This window comes from Ranitomeya variabilis, chromosome 8, assembly GCF_051348905.1.
Source record: "Ranitomeya variabilis isolate aRanVar5 chromosome 8, aRanVar5.hap1, whole genome shotgun sequence".
Classification (NCBI taxonomy): Eukaryota; Metazoa; Chordata; class Amphibia; order Anura; family Dendrobatidae; genus Ranitomeya; species Ranitomeya variabilis.
Genome location: NC_135239.1, coordinates 169,102,643 through 169,127,469, shown reverse-complemented (window position 1 = coordinate 169,127,469; position 24,827 = coordinate 169,102,643). Strand labels below are relative to the sequence as shown.

The 24,827-nt window shown below is 42.5% G+C and overlaps 1 protein-coding gene across 3 annotated transcripts in view; it reads right to left on the bottom strand.

Annotated features, from left to right (window-relative positions):
• Positions 1–24,827, bottom strand: part of SGSM3 (small G protein signaling modulator 3) — a 51,848-nt gene that overhangs the window by 12,235 nt on the left and 14,786 nt on the right. For all 3 annotated transcript variants that reach the window (XM_077277353.1, XM_077277355.1, XM_077277354.1), the window contains exons 2-15: positions 21,111–21,289; positions 18,389–18,474; positions 15,833–15,899; positions 15,527–15,735; positions 9,757–9,864; positions 8,736–8,879; positions 8,452–8,647; positions 7,866–8,011; positions 6,517–6,744; positions 4,863–4,917; positions 4,438–4,565; positions 1,211–1,366; positions 1,060–1,114; positions 912–961 (exon numbers count right to left, since the gene is read on the bottom strand). In XM_077277353.1, the coding sequence (XP_077133468.1) occupies positions 912–961; positions 1,060–1,114; positions 1,211–1,366; positions 4,438–4,565; positions 4,863–4,917; positions 6,517–6,744; positions 7,866–8,011; positions 8,452–8,647; positions 8,736–8,879; positions 9,757–9,864; positions 15,527–15,735; positions 15,833–15,899; positions 18,389–18,474; positions 21,111–21,117 (1,635 nt within the window). In that variant the 5' untranslated portion in view covers positions 21,118–21,289. The remainder of the gene's footprint in view (positions 1–911; positions 962–1,059; positions 1,115–1,210; positions 1,367–4,437; positions 4,566–4,862; positions 4,918–6,516; positions 6,745–7,865; positions 8,012–8,451; positions 8,648–8,735; positions 8,880–9,756; positions 9,865–15,526; positions 15,736–15,832; positions 15,900–18,388; positions 18,475–21,110; positions 21,290–24,827) is intronic.

Sequence of the window (24,827 nt, the reverse complement as noted above, 5' to 3'; positions counted from 1 at the left end):
CTGCTGCCAGCAACATCCTTCAGCATGACCGGTTTGGCAGTGGGTCAGTAATGGTGTGGGGTAGCATTTCTTTGGAGGGCCACACAGTCCTCCATGTGCTCGCCAGAGGTAGCCTGACTGCCATTAAGTACCAAGATGAGATCCTTAGACTCATTGTGAGACCATATGCTGGCGCGGTTGACCCTGGGTTCCTCCTAATGCAGGACAATGCCAGACCTCATGTGGCTGGAGTGTCAGCAGTTCCTGCAAGATGAAGGCATTAAAGCTATGGACTGGCCTGCCCTTTCCCCAGACCTGAATCCGATTGAACACATCTGGGACATCATGTCTTGCTTAATCCATCAATGTCACGTTGCACCACAGACTGTCCAGGAGTTGGCAAATGCTTTAGTCCAGGTCTGGGAGGAGATCCCTCAGGAGACCATCCGCCGCCACATCAGGAGCATGCCCAGGCGTAGTACAGTAGAGAGGTCATATAGGCACGTGGAGGCCACACACAATACTGAGCATCTTTTCCTTGTCATGAGGCATTTCCACTTAAGTTGGATCAGCCAGTAATTTGATTTTCCACTTTGATTTTGAGTATCATTCCAAATCCAGACCTCCATGGGATATTCATTTTGATTTACATTGATAATTGTTATGTTTTATTGTTCTGAACATATTCCACTATGCAATGAATAAAAATTTGCAACTGGAATATTTCATTCAGAGATATCTAGGATATGGTATTTTAGTGTTCCCTTTATTTTTTTTGAGCTGTGTATATGGGTGGTCCGGAAGCCATTAAGATGTTATGTTACAAGCAGTACAATATGACTAAACTCTATCCTGTCCATCTATATTATTTTTTTATACATACATTCATTTTTTACTCCATTCTAGCTGCTATCAGGATGCAGTGCACTAACCTCTTTACTCCTTTCGTCAAGAATCTCCACAAACTTTGCCGGGAACCAGCCTAAAAGATTTTGTTAATAAAAAAAAACAAACAAAAAACACACAGGTAAGATGATGAACATTATAAATCAGAAAGTCATTATTTGCTTTGACGCTTACCTCGGAGTCCATTTAATTCTCCAACCCAACAGTGTTCATCTTTCTGGGAAATTATCTAAAATAATAATCAAAATAATGCAATCACTGACTTTATTCTTGTTACTTGTAAACCCCCTATACATGTGCCCCTTCATCTGCCCAATTGTTATACCGTGATGATGTCATTCTTGCGAAAGCCAAGCTCGTCATCATCGTGACGCTCGAAGTCTAGGAGAGCCTTTGCTCTACGGCGCCTGCTTCGTGAGCACGACACGTAATTCTCGTGGTCCCTCTGGTGGCTCTCCATGCTGTAATCAGGTGTCAGGTCCTAAAATGATAGGGGCCGATTAGTGATGATGCTGTGATGATGATGACATGTACATCTGACATTCATGGTGCATTATATTCTGTTCTTTCTACCATATTTGTATAGTAGTAGTAATGAGTCTCAGCAACAGCGGGGGTCCCACAGGTTATCATACGACCAGAACTTGTCTAATTCATGGATCTCATAAACAGACATAACCAAGAAAGAGTATAATATCTAAAGGGCCCGATCAAGAGAAAATAATTCATTATTGCTGGATTTTTCCCTTTGGGGCCATTTGAAGGTTCGGGTGTACATTAACAAGCCACAAACAACGCAGGCACTCCGAGAGAACATACAGGGAGAAATTCAGGCTATGACCCCAGACCTCCTGCGGAATACATCCTACAATATGCAACCAGGTGCGCTTGCATGTGAACAGTGGACATTTTCAACACCTGCTTTGAAACATCAGTTTCTCATGAACCAAGGTATGTACAGCCCAAATTTCAGTACGCTCGACCGTCTCTTTTAGAAGTTACAGCAATTTTTGCAGGTAAAGTAGCGAGTGAATCACCCTGTATATCGCTGACACTTTTCTACAGTCTGTAATATACTCTAGAGCTGCATTCAGCATTCTACAAGCCTCAGAGTGGAAATCTCTCAGCAGTCCTTGATGTTGTGTTGTTTGAACAGATCACTGCAGTGGTTTTCATTTTATGGGAAGTATTGTCTTTCCACCAGGCCCTGTACAGCTATACAAGTCAACGTTCTCACTGCATTACGGCGGATCACGTGGGGGGGATTATTCCAAGGGATTATTCCAAGATTCAAATCCAAAGGATAGTGAATAACTTGCTGATTACTGAGAGTTCGCAAACTAATCAATAAGTTAACTATATCAGTTAACAGTAAGTTACTATGGATAAAGTATAATTTAAGATTTTGGGAATAACCCTTTAAGCGGTTAGGTCTGCGCATAATAACTAGCGTGTGCGAATTAAACTATGCATAAAACTCAAAATTTGGTTTAAATATTAACATAAAAAAGAAAATCTGTCACCAATTCTGTCCTCTTTGTAATCTCCGTGAAATATCAATCCTGGATAGTCCCTCCTAGAATTGTAGTAAAGGGAACCTGTCACCCCCAAAATCGAAGGTGAGCTAAGCCCACCAGCATCAGGGGCTTATCTATAGTATTCTGTAATGCTGTAGATAAGCCCCCGATATATCCTGAAAGATTAGAAAAAGAGGTTAGAGAGGCCAGAGAGGCCCGGCGCCTGCACACTGCAGTACTTTGCTCTGCCCTCAACAGGGCAGACAAAGTACGCCTGCGCCGGAGCGTGAAAACAATAAGAGGACGTCATCGTAAGAAGATGGGACCGGACCTCGACACCCATCGATCCAGACTGCAGCGGGACCGCCCCTGGGTGAGTGTAATCTAACCTCTTTTTCTCATCTTTCAGGATACATCGGGGGCTTATCTACACCATTACAGAATGCTGTAGATAAGCCTCTGATGCTGGTGGGCTTAGCTCACCTTCGATTTTGGGGGTGACAGGTTCCATTTAATAAATTGACAACTGGGTGTTATTAGTTGGGGGTGTGACCATGCATTGGCTGACACTGTCCAATCAGACCTTCCAATGACAAAATGTGTGGGGCACACATTTCATGGAATGGTAACGCCCAATTGTTGATTTTAGTCCTAATTATTAGAGTTCCTGCACTTTTACAAATCTTTTGACAACACAGAGACATGTCATAAGTTTTGTTTAGTAGGGATCTGCTACCAATGGGTGCAGGGAAGGAGCAGAAGCACCAAGCCAAATGCTGCTCTCCTTTGAAACTGAAGATGTAATTGATTGATAGACTAATCTAATAAGCCGATCTTCTGTATCAGAGATGAAGAGCGCTTGGCAGAGCCCTTCTGCTGCTTCATGTTTTCAGGAAACCAACAACCCACCCAATTAAGTACAATAACAGAGGAACCACAAAATGCAGGTGTTTTAAGAACATATGCTCCAGAAGTGTTATTTCATGGTGAATCTAAATACTTAGTAAAACAGACATGTTAAGAGTTGTACCAATGTAGGTTAAAAGAGGGTTTCCAAGATTACGGAACAAACAAGATAATTTTCTGAATGATGATGTCAGTAAAGCTCAGAAATAGGGATTTTTGTGTACTCACCGTAAAATCCTTTACTCCGAGCCACTAATTGGGGGACACAGGTCCGTGGGTCCCCCCAATGTGGCGATGGAGAAACAATAATTTTTTTAAACATTGAATATCTTGTACAGGTGATCAGTTTAATGCTGCCGGAGCTTTCTGTATGTGAGATTACCATGTGTTATGATTCTTCTATCAAGCAAACATTGCCTTAATATAGCTGGCTGGATGCCCTTCTAGTACAAGAGTTAATTAATGCAGTAATTTCTCATCATCTTCACACAGATCTGCTACTGAGAGACTGCTCTACAGCTCACTATATTGTGGACAATGCTGCTGCCCAGCATGAGAAACACAATACCATCACAGACAGGAAGCGTGAGGGGACAATGTAGATAACTCCATGTTCAGTTATGGGATGCCACACACGAAGGACATTAACAGCATTGGCAAGTGGCTGTATGAGAGGTTGGCATACACAGACGTTTCAGCTACCGGATGTAAACTATTTGCATACAATTTTAGAGTTCGGAAAACATTTTTAATATAGGTCATGAATGTGCTTTAAAAAAAATTAAATAGGGCATACTCATCAATGGATACCCTTCTACTCGTTCAGCCCGCTTCCCAATGTCCACTTTTGGCCTGGTTAGCTCATGATTGCTATGAGCCACTCACTGCTCTAGCCACGGATTAGCAGCAGTCCACACATGCCAATCAGACTGGATGAGAAGAGGAAACATGAGGGGGACCCAGCGAGCGAGATGTAACAGCATCAAGGTCAGATCCATGTTTGTCTATGTACTATTTTTTTTATACCACACTTGGGCTATATGTTAATTAAAAGGAAGGGGTGGGAAAACCCATTTAAAAGAAAATTCTATGAATCTTATTGGCAAGAAGGCATGATAATTAGACTCACAATATTACAGTTTTTAGGGTCAGAGCATTGGAAGTGACGAGCGACTTGCAAGATGGCTTCTCTCAAATCTGCCACCAGTGCTGTCTGCTTGATATTCTTGGCTTTTAGGGCCTCAAAGTCATCGTCACCTGTGAAAAAAGTATATGGCTTATTCAAACATTGAATCATCATACAACCTTAGCTGTGTTTCTTCAGCCTGCAGCCTGCCCTGACACGTGCCTAGGACGAGCTGCCGATTGAATTATGTGACGGGGGAATTGGAGGACAATAAAAGCTCCATTTTAGAGACAGGGATGGAAATTCAGTGGGGATGGGAAAAATCAAGGAGGAGCTCCCAGTGGCAACTGGAGATCATGCAGATGGATAGAGACCTAAAGATACTGGCTGCATGAATAATCTCAATTACATGTGAAAAAAATACCTACCAAATAAAAGGGTTGTGATTCCAGACTTCCTGCGCTGACTTTGCCTTCTCATAATCTGAAGACATAAAGAAAGAAGTCATTATGTTCTAACCACTCTAAAAAGCCATTGTATCAAATGTAGCCACCGACTGCACATAGCCCAGGAAGTCAGTGATCCTGCATGAGCAATCAGCGGAACAAATACATTCCTGCCAGTGCTGTATACAGCATACTGCAAGGAGAGGAAAATCAAATGACCTCAGGGTAACACTGAACAATGTCATATATTGTGTTACACAACCTGTGTGCAGCCAAGGACACACAAGTATTATCCCTAAGGTAACAAATGTGAGAGTATAATGAACTGTTCATTAGCGATTTTACTAATGGGATACAATTAGAAAAATATAAGTGGCCTCCAGCCTTTAGAAAACATATCACAAAATGTGAGCAAAATCGTAGCAAAATGCCGTATTGCACGCCCCTGGCAGTAAGGATATTATACATGTAATTTACTTTTTTAAAGTTTCATTCTAAAATCATCATCGATAAAGGGTCAGTGTAACAGGACAACCCTTCTAAAAAAAGGTCTTTTTATTTATTGCTAATTTTTAAGGTCTTTATTAGGGGGTATGTCTCACTGGTTACTAATGCAGAGCATCACAGTGACACGCCCCTGAGGATCCTGTGAGCCATGCCTCCTTGGAGAAGACCATAAAAAATAAAAGGTCAATCAATATCTCTGGAACTGTATGGTAAATTTCAAAATAGCAACAACCGGAATAGCCATAAGGGAGGTGAGAATAAGATAAGAATCTGGCTACTGTTCAGCTGGTAACGGGTCCTCTTTAAATGATCAGGTGTTGTCTACAGTGTTGGCAACTCGCCTTTAAATTTTTTCTAGACAGTTTATTAAAAAAATCACGGACTGACAATATTTTTTTATGGACACATTGGGAAACAGAATTAATAAATATGGTTTATAAGTGATCCATGTCTACAGACCACAATTCTGATATGAAAACATCATCCAAAATCACTGTAAAATGATAATTACAGACAAAATAATCTCTATAACTTTCTTACATTTTTTTTAGTGGAGAGGACAAAAATGTGCCATCTTTTTACTGGCTGCCTTGGAAATTCTGGAAGGTTGGCAACCCAGATTGTCAATTTTAATTAACTCTAGTACAGCGGTATTTCAGTCTCCACTTTCTAGGCGTTGGGACCCCCCGACTTGGCACTGATTGATCGCCCATGTTCTGATGAAGATATATGAGCTATACTATAATTATTCACATGGACAATGAATGAAGCTGCAGCGTGAATGCACAACCTGTTGTTCAACTTCTCCTGGCCGTGGTCTAACAGTCAACGAAGAAACAAGGGATTAAGCCCCCAATTCTGGAAATCGGTGAGCCACCCAGAGAGCATACAAATATCACCTGTCCACTGGACAAGTGATACGTTTTGGAATTTGAAATTCACGTTTAAAAATGGACTTTGCCTCCAATTTTGAGTAAGATTTTGCAAATTAAAAACAACCAATTCCCCAGACCACTTTTTATCCCCCACCCAACATTACAGTTGTCACCATGCACTATAAATTTTCCATGTAAACATTTCTATTCCACAAAACTTGCACTTACAATTTGCACGGCATCTCGCCCCTCACCTTAGAGAGGTTGGTCACAGCCGCGGTGGAATTAATCAGCTGGCCCTGGTCTGCAATGAGATAAGCCAGATGTTTGCGTCGCTGAGCCTCAATCATAACTTCCGTGAGAGTTCCTGCAATCATCATGGCTTCCCGCAGCAGAACATCTGCATCCTCAATATGGGTAGGAATGTCCGACAGAGTGTTAAAGATCGCAGCAGAGTTTTCAGACTGGATGAGCTCTTCCTCCTGAAGGCAGAAAAAAATAATGACGTTACAGTGTTTCTAGCTTGTACACTTACAGAGGAGACTATAACATGGCTATCAACTTAAGAAAGGTTGGTCTTCATTCTGCAATCAATACAACAGCACAAATGACAAGTAATTATTATGAGAACATGGTGTTTAAAGAAGACCAGTAACCCGGTCAATAGTGGCCAGTTTTTACTCTTATTTTAGTCTCGCTGCTCCTGTTGTGTTTTTTTTTTTTTTTAATCTGCCACACGGCTCCAAATGAATCTTTTTTTCCTTTAATTTAGTGCAATTTTTTATGGTCTTCACAAGGGGCGTGGCTAAAAGGATAATAATGCAGAGTAACCAAAAAGCCATGCCCCCAAACATCCCAATGAGCCATGACCCCCCATCCCCACCCAAGGTTCCCGGAGAGACACAACACCCTCTCCCCACCCCAAGGTTCCCGGTGAGCCACGACACCCCCTCTACGGTTCCCGGTGAGCCCCAACACCCCGCCCCCAAGGTTCCCAATGAGCCATGACCCTTGCCTCACGGTTCCCGGTGAGCGACGACCCCCCCAGCCCACCAAGGATTCTGTCGAACCACGACACTCCCATCCAAGGATCTCTGTGAACAACGACCCCCCCAGTCAAGGATCCCGGTGAGCCACACACCTTTGGAAAAAGGCCATAAAAATATGTACAATAAGAACAATCACTTGTTACTTTTGCCCTGGTGAAAGGCCCTCTTTAATAATGACTATAATTGCCTATCCCTATTATAGGTGATCGATGTCTGATCACTGGGGGCCCCCCAATGTTTGGACGAGTTACCAGTAGCAGTCCAATAGTCAATGAATGGAGGAGCACTGCACATGTTTGAACATATTGCTCTGCTCATTACTGGAGGAAGTCAGGAAGAATAGGGGATGAGGACCATATTCTAATGATCAGTGGGGTTCCAGTGGTGTGGTGGGACTCCTAGCAATTAAGACATTATTCACCTATGCTCAAAATACTTTAATGCTACACGAACATCCTCTACAACAAAGCATATATTAGCCACATTTACACACCGTCCCACTAAAGTGCAACACAGAAGATGTAGCCAAAATATTCTTCATAAGCCAAATTTACCTTAAGTTTCAGCATGCCGAGGGTGCTTTGGAACAGGACAAGAGAACCTTGGTAGAAAAAGACATCCCAGATCCGTAACAGCAATTTGATGTGGACCACGCTGGCAAATGCAGTGAGGAACCAGTGCAAAGTGATAAGAGACAGCTCTGCAGGCAGGGAGACAGACACAATGGAGGAGGTAATTCATCCACAAGAGTAAGAAGATGCCGCAATAAAGCATCAGGACAACGTGTATGATGAATGCAATGCTCAATATGGGTCAGAAATAAAAAAGTAGTAGTTGAATCAATAACAGCATTAGTCAGACATTGTGCTAATCCAGCTTCGGATCATATCAGAATGATGCAAGGACATGATTGTGATGCCGAAAAGTAGAATCTGCAACAGAAATGCAAAGGTGGTCCATGAATTTCTGCTGTGGATTTGTGCACGGTCTTGGTTCATTCATTGAGGCTAATCCGTGTGAGGCTCCCCATCGCCAAAATAGCCTCAAGAAACTACATGAATATTCTTGTTTTCTTATGAACCACATACAGTACAGTGTCGATTCCCATCGATAACAATGAGAGTCAATTCAGGCACTCACCAATATCATGCTCCTGCAGCAGCTTGTCCAGTCGTGGGAGGTATTGCACAATGAGGTGCCTTAATACCCGTTGATCCGTTTGAACACCGATCAGGGTGGTGCTGAAATAAGAAGCCGGCACCAAGTCTTCTACGATGGCACTCATCATCCAGAAAGCATCTTCTTCCTCTAGGAAGAGCAATAAGCATGCAGCCACCTGAACCAAAGGGGGCAGAAAGTTAGAAGGAACACATCTCACCTACAAGGATGTAGGCAATAAACCGAAACTCTCGGGTCAAACTCACCATGCCTGTGCCTTGGCAATACCCAATATCTGGGTACAACCATGCCAAGCCACGCAGCACCCTTCGCAGTCGAGGCACACCAACACTTTGCAGATTGGAGAAACAAGCATTGCTGGGCATGGTGCGGAGCAGATCCTTCTCAATCTGCAGACAAGGCAAGAACATTTATTAGTTTTTAGACCTTTGCTGGGACAATGATTTACAATCAGGAGGACACAAAATAGAAAGCCATTTGGTTTGTCCACCTTTGGGGGCATTTTTTGTTTGTAACTTAAATGCATGTATTTCGGTCTAAAAATCATTTTTGGAATTCGCTTTCATTCAAAATTTTGCACCGTTTGGCTTTTACCAGCTCTTTGTTTCACTGCACATTCTACTTCGATATGGTCTCTGGTCATAAATCAGCTGAGAGGAGTTCAAAATAAAAAAAGATAAAAAGATAAAGTTAGAAACTCTCCCTTTGGGGCGTCAGAATGAGCTCACGGACTGATTCTCAGTATTAGACAATATAACACATGGGCTATATAGAAAGCAAACAGCGGGGAATTATTAATGAACCCCAATTCCAAAAATTATTTTTAGCCAAAAATACATTGATTTAAGTAAAAAAAAAAAAAAGACTATCCCTTTAACATTGCAAATCATTTTCACAGAGAAATGATTATTATTTTTTTGCAATGCTAATGGCTCTGTGCAGCACAGAAATATGTGGGTGTCTGTGCAGATGATGATTTACATTATGGCATGCTGTGCGGTAATTTCCCAACAATGACAAAGGAACACCCACAACTGAGAGAATCAAAATGAATGGATCCAGGATCGAACCAGAGATGCAAAATGTAAACCTCCTAACTTTTTTTTAGCCTTTGCCCCACCCCGATCTGTTATTAAGGGGTTATCGAGTCTTAAGTAACATTATTGGGTCATATTATTAAAAATCGACGATAGATACTTTGTAACAATAAAGCCTATAAACAAATGTCTACAAGCCATCAGTTCAATGATTTAATGCCCCCCATACCTGTTTAGCAGCTAGAGTCTCATCATTGGAGCTGTTTCGCACGATATCTCTGTACGTCATCTCTGAATTCCTCTTTTTCTGTAAGGCACCGGAGAGTCGCATCCAGAGCTGCGCAATTACAGAATGCTTTCAATGTATGCAATATGTTAAATAAGTCCCCAAATTTTTTATAAATACATTAATGCCAAAAAGAAAAAAAAAAAAATCTATCCTATTGCTGCATATACAGTATACACACCAAAAGTTTGGACACACCTCATTTAAAGATTTTTCTGTATTTTCATGACTATGAAAATTGTACATTCACACTGAAGGCATCAAAACTATGAATTAGCACATGTGGAATTATATACTTAACAAAAAAGTGTGAAACAACTGAAAATATGTCTTATATTATAGGTTCTTCAAAGTAGCCACCTTTTGCTTTGATGACTGCTTTGCACACTCCTGGCATTCTCTTGATGAGCTTCAAGAGGTAGTCACCGGGAATGGTCTTCCAACAATCTTGAAGGAGTTCCCAGAGATGCTTAGCACTTGTTGGCCCTTTTGCCTTCACTCTGCGGTCCAGCTCACCCCAATCCATCTCGATTGGGTTCAGGTCTGGTGACTGTGGAGGCCAGGTCATCTGGTGTAGCACCCCATCACTCTCCTTCTTCGTCAAATAGCCCTTACACAGCCTGGAGGTGTGTTTGGGGTCATTGTCCTGTTGAAAAATAAATGCTGGTCCAACTAAACGCAAACTGGATGGAATAGCATGCCGCTGCAAGATGCTGTGGTAGCCATGCTGGTTCAGTATGCCTTCAATTTTGAATAAATCCCCAACAGTGTCACCAGCAAAGCACCCCCACACCATCACATCTCCTCCTCCATGCTTCATGGTGGGAACCAGGCAGGTAGAGTCCATCCGTTCACCATTTCTGAGTCCACAAATATATATGACAATAAACCATGGTAGTACAATAAAATATTCGTTATTTATGTTATAACCATGTGTTTAAATAGGATTAATATCGCCCATCATCAACTACTACATAGGACCCAAACAAAAACGATGATCAAAGAGGCAATGTTTGTTAATAAAAAACCACAATTTTTATTAAATATACACATATAAAAACATATTACCAAATTTTAGGAAACATTGACACTCACATAAATCACACCGTCCCTAGTGTTGACGCACCGCGCCAAATGACACACAGCTTACTCCCATATTGGGTATTAATGGAAGACAATACTCAAACGGTACAAACATGTATTAAGGATATCGGCTCATAGATGTAATCCAATATGCCGTCCCATTTAATTAACGCTGAAACTATTCTCATAGCCACTATGACCTATTTAGGCCAATACACATTGAAAAGGTATAATTACCTGTACCTAGATAACGTCACCGCTGTTGTGTCACTCGGCAGCGTGCGTCCGCCCCGACGCGCGTTTCTGACACCTTTTTCAAGGGGCCTAATGTGTGCACATCTATCCGCCATTAAATAATGCCGGGATGCAGCGTGGTACGCCGCAAAACCGGATATAGAATGCCCTCCCCCCGGAAGTGACGCGCCTTGTTGCTTGGTCACCAGCGACGCCGGCAGGCGTCGGCGCCAGCACGTAGGCGGAGCTGGAGGCATCCACCACGTCACAAGACGCCGAAGGGCCCGCAGGCGTTGCCAGGAGCAAGAAACATGCGCGTACAAGGGGAGACATAATAAGGCGGAGAATAACCTTAATCCTGCACACATATAAAACATCCGGATACCGTAACCTATATTCCTCCTATTCATTACCGGGCACCACAGAGATTAAAGTGCGTAATATACATATACAGAACATTTTGCTAACATAACAAAAAAAGCAAACAAAAATATAAACATGGACATATATCTTAAATAATCCGTTCACAATCAGATGTTTCATTAGCATCAATATATTGTTCATTTACATCCGGTATTTTTAAATTCATTCTGTCCCGGCTCATATTTGCAGAATATATCATGTAACACGTAACTAAATTCTAAAAAAGATACTGGGGATCTACTGAAGCGGGTAGATGGTCTACAACTAGATGAGGATATGGTGCTCGTGACGGGGGACGTTGAGTCCCTCTACACGAGCATCAGACATGAGGATGGCATCAGAGCTACTAGGGTGTTTCTTAGTATGTCAAGCTCACCTTTGGACATCCAGGAATTGGTTATTGAACTTCTGAGGTTTACTTTAACCCATATTTTTTTTTACTTTTAAGGGGTCTTTCTTCCTGCAGCTCCAGGGAACAGCTATGGGGGCTTCTTTTGCCCCTGCATATGCTAACCTGTTCCTGGGGCTGTGGGAGAGAGACCTCTCCCTGCCGGATCAGTCGTCGCCGGTGTGCCGCGTCCTTTCATGGACGCGGTACATCGACGACATACTACTGATCTGGCAGGGGTCATGTGATGATTTGGAAAGTTTTAGGACTTCTTTAAATCGTAATGATTTAAATATATACATTACTTATAAATACAATCCTGAGACGATTGAGTTTCTGGATGTATTGTTACACAAGGATGCAAAAGGGGAAGTTCAAACCAATATTTTCCGCAAACCGACCTCCACCAATATGCTGCTGCACGCGACTTCATCCCACCCGGGACATATGATACAATCAGTACCTACTGGGCAATTTCTGCGTCTTCGCAGATTGTGTTCAACTGATGATGATTTTTTCATTCAGGCAGAGGATTTAAAAATACGACTCCGGGAACGTGGGTATAGTAACCGCATGATTAAAAAAGCCTTTAATAGGGCTAGGCATGCGTCAAGAAACACTCTGTTATACGGTCAAAAACAGTTTAAGAATGATCAAAGTATGGCCAGATTTGTGACGAATTACCACTCGCAGTTTGCCCGCATGAGGAGTATCATGGAAAAGTCGTGGCACATCTTGAGGGCGGACCCAGTGATCGCAAAATTTCTACCAGAAAAAGCTGCAATTACAGCCAGGAGATCTAGGAATTTGCGCGACCACTTGGTCTATAGTCATTATACTGGAGAACCTCAGAACACGTTTTTAGATCATATGGCAACGAGACAGGGATGTTCTTCCTGTGGCCGTTGCGTAGCGTGTGTGAATATAGAGGAGTCGTGATTTTGAGAGTGAAGATGGCTCTCGGATATTTAAAATAAAAAAATGGATAACTTGCACTAGCAGATATGTTATCTATTATGGGGTTTGCCCTTGCCGCAAGATCTACGTCGGTATGACTAGTAGGCAGTTAAAAGTACGTGTCAGAAAACACGTGCTTGGCATAGAGGCTGCGGCAACTGCAACAGACGTGCAGATTTTAAAAACGATCCCTCGCCACTTTAGGCAATACCATAAATGCGATGGGACTCTATTTAGAGTTCGTGGCATAGATATGATCGATGCTGGTTTGCGGGGGGGTGATATGACTAAAAGATTGGCCCAACTGGAGTCCAGGTGGATATGGACCATTGGTTCATTATATCCATCTGGACTCAATGAAAATATTAGTTATGTCCCATTTCTCTAGTTCCACCTTATCGTCTGTTGATGATCACTTATATATCTCTCACCATCTCTATGTGTTTTTATTCATTGTTTTATTCATTATTATTGTTTTCTTCTTTTTCTTCTTTTTTAGAATTTAGTTACGTGTTACATGATATATTCTGCAAATATGAGCCGGGACAGAATGAATTTAAAAATACCGGATGTAAATGAACAATATATTGATGCTAATGAAACATCTGATTGTGAACGGATTATTTAAGATATATGTCCATGTTTATATTTTTGTTTGCTTTTTTTGTTATGTTAGCAAAATGTTCTGTATATGTCTTTTACGCACTTTAATCTCTGTGGTGCCCGGTAATGAATAGGAGGAATATAGGTTACGGTATCCGGATGTTTTATATGTGTGCAGGATTAAGGTTATTCTCCGCCTTATTATGTCTCCCCTTGTACGCGCATGTTTCTTGCTCCTGGCAACGCCTGCGGGCCCTTCGGCGTCTTGTGACGTGGTGGATGCCTCCAGCTCCGCCTACGTGCTGACGCCGACGCCTGCCGGCGTCACTGGTGACCAAGCAACAAGGTGCGTCACTTCCGGGGGGAGGGCATTCTATATCCGGTTTTGCGGCGTACCACGCTGCATCCCGGCATTATTTAATGGAGGATAGATGTGCACACATTAGGCCCCTTGAAAAAGGTGTCCGAAACGCGCGTCGGGGCGGACACACGCTGCCGAGTGACACAACAGCGGTGACGTTATCTAGGTACAGGTAATAATTATACCTTTTCAATGTGTATTGGCCTATATAGGTCATAGTGGCTATGAGAATAGTTTCAGCGTTAATTAAATGGGACGGCATATTGGATTACATCTATGAGCCGATATCCTTAATACATGTTTGTACCGTTTGAGTATTGTCTTCCATTAATACCCAATATGGGAGTAAGCTGTGTGTCATTTGGCGCGGTGCGTCAACACTAGGGACGGTGTGATTTATGTGAGTGTCCATGTTTCCTAAAATTTGGTAATATGTTTTTATATGTGTATATTTAATAAAAATTGTGGTTTTTTAACAACAAACATTGCCTCTTTGATCATCGTTTTTGTTTGGGACCTTTTCTGAGTCGCACAAAGACACGGTGGTTGGAACCAAAGATCTCAAATTTGGACTCATCAGACCAAAGATTTTCACTGGTCTAATGTCCATTCCTTGTGTTCTTTAGCCCAAACAAGTCTCTTCTGCTTGTTGCCTGTCCTTAGCAGTGGCTTCCTAGCAGCTATTTTACCATGAAGGCCTGCTGCACAAAGTCTCCTCTTAACAGTTGTGGGGAGATGTGTCTGCTGCTAGAACTCTGTGTGGCATTGACCTGGTCTCTAATCTGAGCTGCTGTTAACCTGCGATTTCTGAGGCTGGTGACTCGGATAAACTTATCCTCAGAAGCAGATGTGACTCTTGGTCTTCCTTTCCTGGGGTGGTCCTCATGTGAGCCAGTTTCTTTGTAGCGCTTGATGGTTTTTGCCACTGCAGTTGGGGACACTTTCAAAGTTTTCCCAATTTTTCAGACTGACTGAGCTTCATTTCTTAAAGTAATGATGTCCACTCGTTCTTTACTTAGCTGCTTTTTTCTTGCCATAATACAAATTCTAAGTCTATTCAGTAGGACTATCAGCTGTGTATCCACCAGACTTCTGCACAACACAACTGATGGTCCCAACACCATTTATAAGGCAAGAAATCCCACTTATTAAACCTGACAGGGCACACCTGTGAAGTGAAAACCATTCCCGGTGACTACCTCTTGGAGCTCATCAAGAGAATGCCAAGAGTGTGCAAAGCAGTCATCAAAGCAAAAGGTGGCTATTTTGAAGAACCTAGAATATAAGACATAACAAAAAAGTGTGAAACAACTGAAATTAAGTATATAATTCCACATGTGTTAATTCATAGTTTTGATGCCTTCAGTGTGAATGTACAATTTTCATAGTCATGAAAATACAGAAAAATCTTTAAATGAGAAGGTGTGTCCAAACTTTTGGTCTGTACTATACATTAAATGGGAGTACACATGGTACTACAGAACAGGAGAAGGACTTGGATATCCTGGTTACAAGTAAGCTGAGCACCAATGCTCAATGTCAAGCAGCAGCCACAAAAGCAAACAAGATTTTAGGGTGTATATATTATAAATATAGTATTAATTGCCTAGAAGAGATTCAGGCTTTCAGTGTAAGCCGTGTGTCTACGTCTGTACATGGATTACCTGTGGTCTCATACTGTGGGGGATTCCAGCCAGCACAAGGGAGCGCAACTTGTCAGAATGGGGGAGAGTTACATCGATCTTATCCCAGGTTAGGTCTCCTACATCGTGGTTGTGGGTGAACTCTAGATGGGCCTGCCACTTTAATCTCTGCTGGGGATCTTCGGTCAGTGGAATTCCCAATAACTTACTTGAATTCGGTTCTGCACCATCTGCAACGCATAACCACAAAGAAAAACACGAGTAATGCAAAAGTAAAAAAAAGAAAGTTCCTATACAGTATAGAAAGTTTTTTTTTTACATTCTCACCTTCTTTATCTACTCTGAATCCAAACTCATCGTAGCGAAACTCAGGCTGATCGACAGTCTGCTCCTTCTGAAAAGGATATATGAAATGTTCACAGAAAAACACTTTGATATTGTCCAATTTGTTTCCTGGCACAAAACACTTTGATGAATTGAGCAGTAGATGTTTCGGCTTTCTAGTCCGATGCGGTCTCCCTGCCCCAGTTGATTGATAGGTCTTTCCCCTAAGCAGAGACCCTTCAATCATGGGGAACAGGGTACAGATAAGCCAGGCAGGGGAGCGCCTCAGACTAGTCAGCCAAACAAATAGTCCACAGATGACTTTTCAATATCACAGCAGCGTTTCAGAGTAAAACATACCTGACAGCAACTATTTTGATGACAGATTACCTTTAAACATTTAATTAGTAAAGAAATAATACAGGCAGATTTCATATTGCTCAGCTGTATTCAAAATTCCCATAGCAATGAATGGAGATACATAGCACATGTACAACCACCTCTACGGCCACTGCAGGTCAGACACCAGGTGCTCAGATACCTAGTCCTGGAGATGGTACTCACATCCAGAGGTGTATGGCATTAGCTGGAAGGGAGTTACGCAGTTGGGTCGCCTTAAGCAGTGGACCGAGGTGTCTGCATTTTGCCGTCCCCCAGACAGAGCTGGCCGTTCTCGGAGCCGGTTGTTTGACAGCCGGCTCAGAGATGGTGCAGCGCACCAGTTCCCTCTTTCATACGCTAGTACAATTGAAACCGGGTCAGGGCGACATCAACGTGATCAGGTCATATCACACTGCTGGCATCACTCGCCACTGCTGCAGAGGCACGTTTCGGTGGCAAGTGCTCCAGTGCACATGAAGACACCAAAGATTTAGTGTAACGGAGGGAACATTTAGTGTGGGGGGAGATTTAGAGTGGGGGATGGGAAGATTAAGTGTAATGGCGGTGGGGAGGATTTGAGGAAGTTTGGGGGGCAAGGAAGGGACATGTCCAGGCACATTATGGGGAGCGGGAGAAATATCGAGGCACAGTATGAGGAGCAAGGGGCTAAATGGGGGCATGTATGAGGAAACATTATGGGGGATGGGTGCAAACAGTATAGTGAGTAAGAGATGGGTGCGGACACCATATAATAAGTGGGGGCGGTGGGTGTGGACAGTATGAGAGATGGTGGGGCAATGTACGAGGGGGGATGGACGCAGACAGTATGGTGAGAGAGGGGATTGGAGCAGACACAGAATGGGGAGGATGGGTGCATACGCAGTATGGGAAGCAAAGGAGGGGAAAAATGTATGTGGACACAATAAGGGGAGCGAGAGTGATGGGACGCATGTGGACACAGAATGGGGAATTGGGGGGGGATGTGTGGGGAGGCAGTATGAAGAGTGAGGGGGTAAATATATGAGGAGACAGTATGGTTAGCTGGGGGGATGTGAAAGGAGATGGTAGGAGGGAGGGGGAAATGCTTGAGAACATTGAGGGGAATAGTGCGAGGAGACAGTATGGGGGGAGAAAAGTGTGAGTGGGCACAGCAAAGAGACTGAGTAGTATGAGGGAGTAGCATGGGGGGGCAGTGTGATGAGGGGGCATACTATAGAGACTGGGCCCTATAGGAGGGACACAGTGTGAGAGGACAGTGTGAAGCGAGGGCCCAGTTTGGAAAGAAGAGGGCAGAGTGGAGGGCATGTATCATAAGAGGAACAGTGTGTGGGCCATAATTTGTGCAGGCAATATAGTGAGGGGCAATTATTTATTCAGGGGTTCAGCGAATGGCAGATATTTTTTATTCAGGAGCATTATAATGACACTTCTATCTTTAAGGGCATCAGGCAGGGATGTGCTGAGGAAGACCAGAGAAGATGGAAGTCTGCAGAGACAGGCTGTGGATGAGAAAAGTCATCATGGGGTCTGGACAAGATAAAGAAGAAAAGAAAGCGAATGACTCCAATCAGAGACAACGTCATCTATCAGGTACTTGGATGTAAATGTTTTTGTGATACTGACTAATTCTCATATTTTTCTTTATGTTAGGAGAATTAAAGGGGCTGTCCACCTCTTCTCGCATGTATTACACTTCCCTTGGACATGCCGTAAAGGTCTCTTGTGAGACACCCCCATCAAGGCTGGGAAGTAGTGAGCACTTGGTTAGAAGGGTGTGCTCACTGTAGGAAGTTATGGCATTATCCATGTGATAAATGTCTGGGATTTGGCGGCCGTATGTAAGAGGTGGCCACACAGCCAAGCAATCCTGTGGATACATGAGAAATATTTGTAGCAGGAATATGTTTCCTTACATGTTTACTGACTGCAAAATAAGTTAATTCTGAAGGTCACTTTTAGACCACACAGAGGTTCATATCTCCAGACAGACAGCTTAGTTCTGAGACATCTGGCTTGGAAAATACACCGCTCTAACAATCCAGAATATGGCAACTTTTTGCTGTCTGTCTGAATAGAGCACTAACCATCATATATGCCATATCTCAGCTTTTCATGCAGACTGTGTAGTCGTCTAATAACGTAAATTATGAATCACGTGGAGTTTTCTTTCACACTTACTTGGGTATATTTTGCAAGGATGTCCTGTGGCCACATGCTGGCTGTGAGGGCCGAGAAGGGACCGCCTGGAGACGGGGTATAACTCCCTACAAATTAGTAATAAAGCAAGTCAACAATAGCAGAAAATATTTTATTAACAATACAAAGGTGTTAAAAGGATTTGCGAAAGGCCTCTAATTTCCTCAATGGGAGGTGAAGGCTGCTGATGATGTGCCATCTATTTGCCACCAAGATGGATGATATCTGCCAGGCTTTAAACAGACACCATAGTCAGCAGCTCTTCTGAATTCACAATTGCCCATGACTGTGCCCAGTGCACAAAGCAAGGTCCATAATCTCATGGTTGAAGTTTATTTTGGAAGAACTTGACTAGTCACACAGAGGCCTAACCTCAACCCCACCAAAAACCACAAGGTAAACTAGAACTAAGATCATGACCCACAGCTCCTTAACCTAAATCAGTGTCTGACCTCACAAATGTTCTTCTGGATGAAAGGGAGAAAAAAAGACACCTCCAAAACCTTGTACACAACCTTCCATGAAGTTTAGAAGACGTTTTATCTGCAATAGTTGCCAATTCTTTATTAAAGAAGCCCTGCCATGAAATGTTTTGTGCCCTAAACTTGTGTACATGTGTATGTAATGAAGTGCAATTGCATTAATATGCTCACTGAATACCACTTTCTCCAGTTTCCAGGGCTTCGCCAGTTTCCAGGGCTTCGCCGCTCCACTTCTCACTCACATGACTTCTATTCCGACTCTCCAGATCACACTGGGGTCTATGTGAGAGTTGGAAGTAAATCTCTTTTACAAAGTAAGTTTATGAATCCTCATTCTGATCCTCCATAGACCTACATTGAAAAGGCGACTTCTGGCTCACACATAGACCCCAGTGTGATCCGGAGAGTCAGAATTGCAGTACATGACCAAGAAAAGGAGTGGATCGGCACTGTATCTGGGGAGGATGTCAATCAATGAGTATATTAATGCAGCTACACTACATTTATACAGGTTCAGCCAATAAAAAGTTTCAAGGAAGGGATTCTTAAATAACCATGGGACGTCACCAGGTTCTGCAGGTGTACTGTGTAGGTGCCTAATAACCATGGGACGTCACCTGGTTCTGTAGGAGTACTGTAAGTGCCATAAAAACCACGGGATGTCACCAGGTTCTGTAGCTGTACTGTGTAGGTGCCCTAATAACCACGGAATGTCATCAGGTTCTCTGTAGGTATACTGTGTATGTGCCCTAATAACCATGGGACGTCACCAGGTTCTGTAGGAGTACTGCATAGGTGCCATAATAACCATGGGATGGCACCAGCTTCTGTAGGTATACTGTGTATGTGCCCTATTAACCATGGGATGTCACCAGGTTCTGTAGGTATACTGTGTAGGTGCCCTAATAACCAAGGGATGTCACCAGGTTCTGTAGATGTACTGTGTAGGTGCCCTAATAACCATGTTGTAAGTGCCATAATAACCATCAATGTCACCAGATTCTGTAGGTGTACTGTGTAGGTGCCATAAAAACCACGGGATGTCACCAGGTTCTGTAGCTGTACTGTGTAGGTGCCCTAATAACCACGGAATGTCATCAGGTTCTCTGTAGGTATACTGTGTATGTGCCCTAATAACCACGGAATGTCATCAGGTTCTCTGTAGGTATACTGTGTATGTGCCCTAATAATCATGGGACGTCACCAGCTTCTGTAGGTATACTGTGTAGGTGCCCTAATAACCATGGGACGTCACCAGGTTCTGTAGGTTACTGTGTAGGTGACCTAATAACCATTGGATGTCACCAGGTTTTGCAGGTGTACTGTGCAGGTGCCATAATAACCATGGGATGTCATCAGGTTCTGTTGGAGTACTGTGTAGGTGCCATAATAACCATGGGATGTCATCAGGTTCTGTTGGAGTACTGTGTAGGTGCCCTAATATAATATATGGACAAAAGTATCTCATGACATTTCTACATTTCCTGCAGGAGTCCACTACCAATCTGCTCAGAATTTGCCTTCTCGCACTTGCCTACAGCGATCCTATATTGGTCTTATGTAAAACATTGACATTAGTGTTCAGTCACCCAACTGGATGTCAAACAGGTCAAGTATTCCTTATCTTTAAAATCAAACCACTCAACAATGGGTGATAGCTTATAGTGTCCAGCAGATCTTGACCCCTGAGATAAGAAATGAAGGGTATTCAAGATGATTTAGCTCACACCAGGTTCTCTTAAAGAGGTTTTCCATGACAAGGATACTGATGAACAATTCTTAGCAAAGATCAACAATATCAGATCACTATGGCCCGTCACCTGGCCCCACCGTCGATCCACCGTTACAAGCCCTGATAGCGGCCAGATGTAAGCAATGGATGGAGAAGAACAGCACAGCCCCATGTAGTAGCCGCTCCAGGGTACTGTGGCATAGTTCTCATTCGAGCAATAGGAGGTGATCTGCAGTACCTGGGAGCCGCCTATGATGACCCACTGCTGCCAGTGCATGTAATTGGTGGGGATGGCAAGTGACGGGCCCCAATGATCTGATATTGGTGATCTATCCTAAGGGTGGGTCATCAATATCCTTGTAATGGAAACTCCTTTAACAACTGTGTACATGTGTAGGGTGTAGACAACAATCTACATCTCTAAATACAAAAATAAAAATCTAACAATCAGAGTTGAATATAATAGGGACTGTACCCGAGCCTCCCTTACCTGACATGGTGCCAGAGTAAATTCTGCGGGCACAGACTGTATTGTTGCCTCAGGTGCTGTATAAAGACGCAGTCCTCAGAAAACGGTGAGGAACATAGGAGAGGATCTGGTGGCGATCACAAGGTGTGGATGTGGCATCAGTAGTTCATGGGAGGAGGGATTCTGGCAGCAGATGTTCTCTGTAGGAAACCACACAATGGCATTGTAAAGAAGGATTTTTACGTTCCTTGTTCCTGCCAAGCCTGAGGGTTGTGGTTCTGTTCCCATTCCATGCGCCCTCAGGGCTAGCCTAGCGCACACAACCATGGCGAGGATTCAGTGAGTCACTGCACAGCAGGTCTGTGCAAACGGGCACATCAATAATACATGCACGGTCCCGAATATTACACGGCATCTGTCACAAGATAAGCTAAAACCCATGAAGGGTTAAACTAAAGATGGTTAAGAAGTGCCACACACTGCAGTAAACTCATACATGGCTTCCAGCTGAAACGGACACAGGTCATGTGTGTCAGCTGCTCTGAGCTAATCAGCATTTGGCTGACAAACTGCAGCTCATGAAGCCCCTCCCATGTCCTTTTCAGCTGGATGCCAGGCTCAGTATAAATCCCTCTAAAATCTAGTTATGAAAGCTGTATAGTTTGGGGTAAAAGCATTCACTAATTTAACCCTTTATGTGCAACTACGACCCGGCTGACATCATATTTTTTTGTTTGCGTTCTGTGTGTGTGCGACAGCAAGGCTCCTGCCCTAAATTTAACCATAGGGCTCTGTTGTCAGACAGACGCGTCTATCACAGTAATACGACATGAGCTTTTTAATAGCTTTTCATTAAGTATTCGGTAAACAGACGCCATTATAGTCTAGGGGGGACGGATGCCTAACAATGAGACCTGTAATCCGTGGGCTATAATGGCATGAGTTTAATGACTAAGCCAAGAGAAGCTATTGATAAACTTGTCACATATATAGTAAATGGATGCCATTAAGGTCTGTCGGTGACGGATGCCATTTTTAGGCATCAATCACAGCGTTTAACTGATAAATTGAATGGAGAGCAAAAAAACCATAAAGTGTAACAGGACCAGACAGAGAAGTTTGTTTAACCTGTCTATAATGATGGGAACCTGACAAATATTATTACAAAGCAGAGCAGCTGCCTGTAAACCTGAAGGATCTGTATCACGCAGCAAATACAAACATACAGAATTATTTATATAGGGACACTAAAATAACCAATGAGGACAGGGGCATTCCAAAAAAATGTATCTCCAGGTGTGGGCCCCCTAGTGATCGGTAAGTTATTGGATAGCAGGAAATAGAGGAGCGCTAGATTCAGCTTTCTTCTGCAGTCACACAGACAGTTAATGGAGCAGAGATCGAGCAGTGAACTGCCGCTCCATTCATGATGGGGCTCTGTAGAACCCTGTTCGCAGGTTCGAGAATCCAGTTCTCAAGATTGGTGGATATCTTAGCGGTCAGGCCTACAGTGATCATTACGTTATACCCCTGTGGATAGAGGATATCTTACTATTTCGCAAATAACTCTTCAATAGCACCAAAAACAAGTACAATACTGTGAGGGTGCATGCAACTAGCCTCTTCAGAAAGGAAGAGAATGCTATCCCCACCTATAGGATGCAGCAATCTAAACTCAGTATTCACCCTTTAACGAGCCTTGCCATATAATTAGGATAAGAAGCCAAACCAGAAACTCCATGTGAAGACCGTGTTTCAGGGCGTTTGCCCCTCCTCAGTGCAAAGGCATCGCTCCACAAGGAGAAACATTCCCTCTTCATCCTCAAGTTGGAGGGGCATTTTCATCCTTATGGAGTTCTGTTTTGTTTCATATATCCGGTTTTTAGACACACAATTAACAGAACCTTTGTTTAATCTCTGCAATAGGTTTGCTCAAAACAGATATGTCCTTATGGCGTGTGTTATCATTAATTGGATGAGACTAGCATCAGCTGCAATTTTTTCGATACAGACTGTCAGTCGGTGCAGAAAAACAATCATGTGAACTATACCATATTGAAAGAAAATGTTGTTGTGACCTTAGCCTAAGGCCATGTTCACATGTTCAGTGTTTGTAAACAATCAAAGGAAAAGTATAATAGAAACAGTCACCACTTCTGTATTTATCACCCACTTCTGGTTTTGGCGTACTAATACCGACCACACACTGTCCACATACCGACCACACACTGTCCACATACCGACCACACACTGTCCACATACCGACCACACACTGTCCACATACTGACAGGCCACGTTCACACTAACCGTGATTAGACAGTAAGCCAGAAACTTTAGGCACTCCAATATTTTTACATATAAAGCTAAAACTTTGTTTTTATCATCAAATTCTTTGGAACAAACACAAATGAAAGAAAACTATGAAACTCAGAAAATCGATACTATGTATCTACAAGTCTGGATAAACGTCAGGAGCCCAATAGGAACCAACTGAAAATTTCTAGATGGCTTTGTAAAGCAGATCTGGCACTGAATTTGAGAGCAGAAACTAAACATTATGAAATTATTACATTATTATAAGTCTCTAAGACCTGATGAGGCTGGTGTATTTGCTGTAAAAATCCATGTCAGCATGGCTATATAATCCTATTTTAATCTGTCATCAGGTTTTTGACACGTAAGTTGAGAGCGGCATGCTATAGGGGCAGAGACTCATCTTACCATTTGTTAATTATTGGGCTGCTTGCTGTAGTTTTGATAAAAATCACAATTTTATCAGCAGGAGATTATCACTAGAGTAATATTAACCTTGCTGCCTTATAGTACTCCATATTCATGAGCTCTATATTACTGTGCCCACAGCAATGATTGACAGCTGTCTGCCTGTGTATACACAATCAGTGGTGTGGGCGGGCTATACAGATCTCAGCAGGTTCAAGTCCTCTAAGGGGATTAACAAATGTAAAAAAAAAATAATAAAGGAAAAAGTTTAAAAAAAGAAGAATATATAATAATTCATAAGGAGAAAAAAAACAAACAAAAAAACACCACAATGTCATTTTTTTCGGTCTAAACAATCACGTTAAAAAAATACAAAAAGAAGCGACCAAAGGATAGAATGTACCCCACAATTGTATATATATATATATATATATATATATATATATATATATATATATATATATATATATATATATATATATATATATATATATATATATATATAAAAACCATCAGCTCGCCATGCAAAAAAAATCAAGCTCTGACACAGCTCCATTGATGGGGATATAAAAAAGTTACGGGTTTAGGTAAATGGCGACACAAACCAATTTTTTGGCCATTGTGGCCAAGTACATGTGTTGTTTCCTGAAACAACTGAAAGTTCATGTCTAAACACTCTAGTGGCCAGTGTAAAACTGCAAGATTTCTACTTTTTATTTTTAATACACAAATTGTAATATGGGTAAAAACATGCATTACAAAATACAGAAACCTGATCTAAACAATAGGTCATTTTTTGATGATCAATTGAGGTTATGGTACAAGCGTAAAGAGTTAAAGGGAACCTGACATACAATTCTTGCTGCCCGAACTACAAGCAATATAGATCAGACTTTGGCTATGGTGCATCAAAGTAAACTACTGCTACAAAACAGATCCAATTGTCAGGGAGGGACCGGTTATTCTAAGAGACCAGGCAAGACAGCCGCCAGAAAAAGACCTTGGATTTGTCACTGA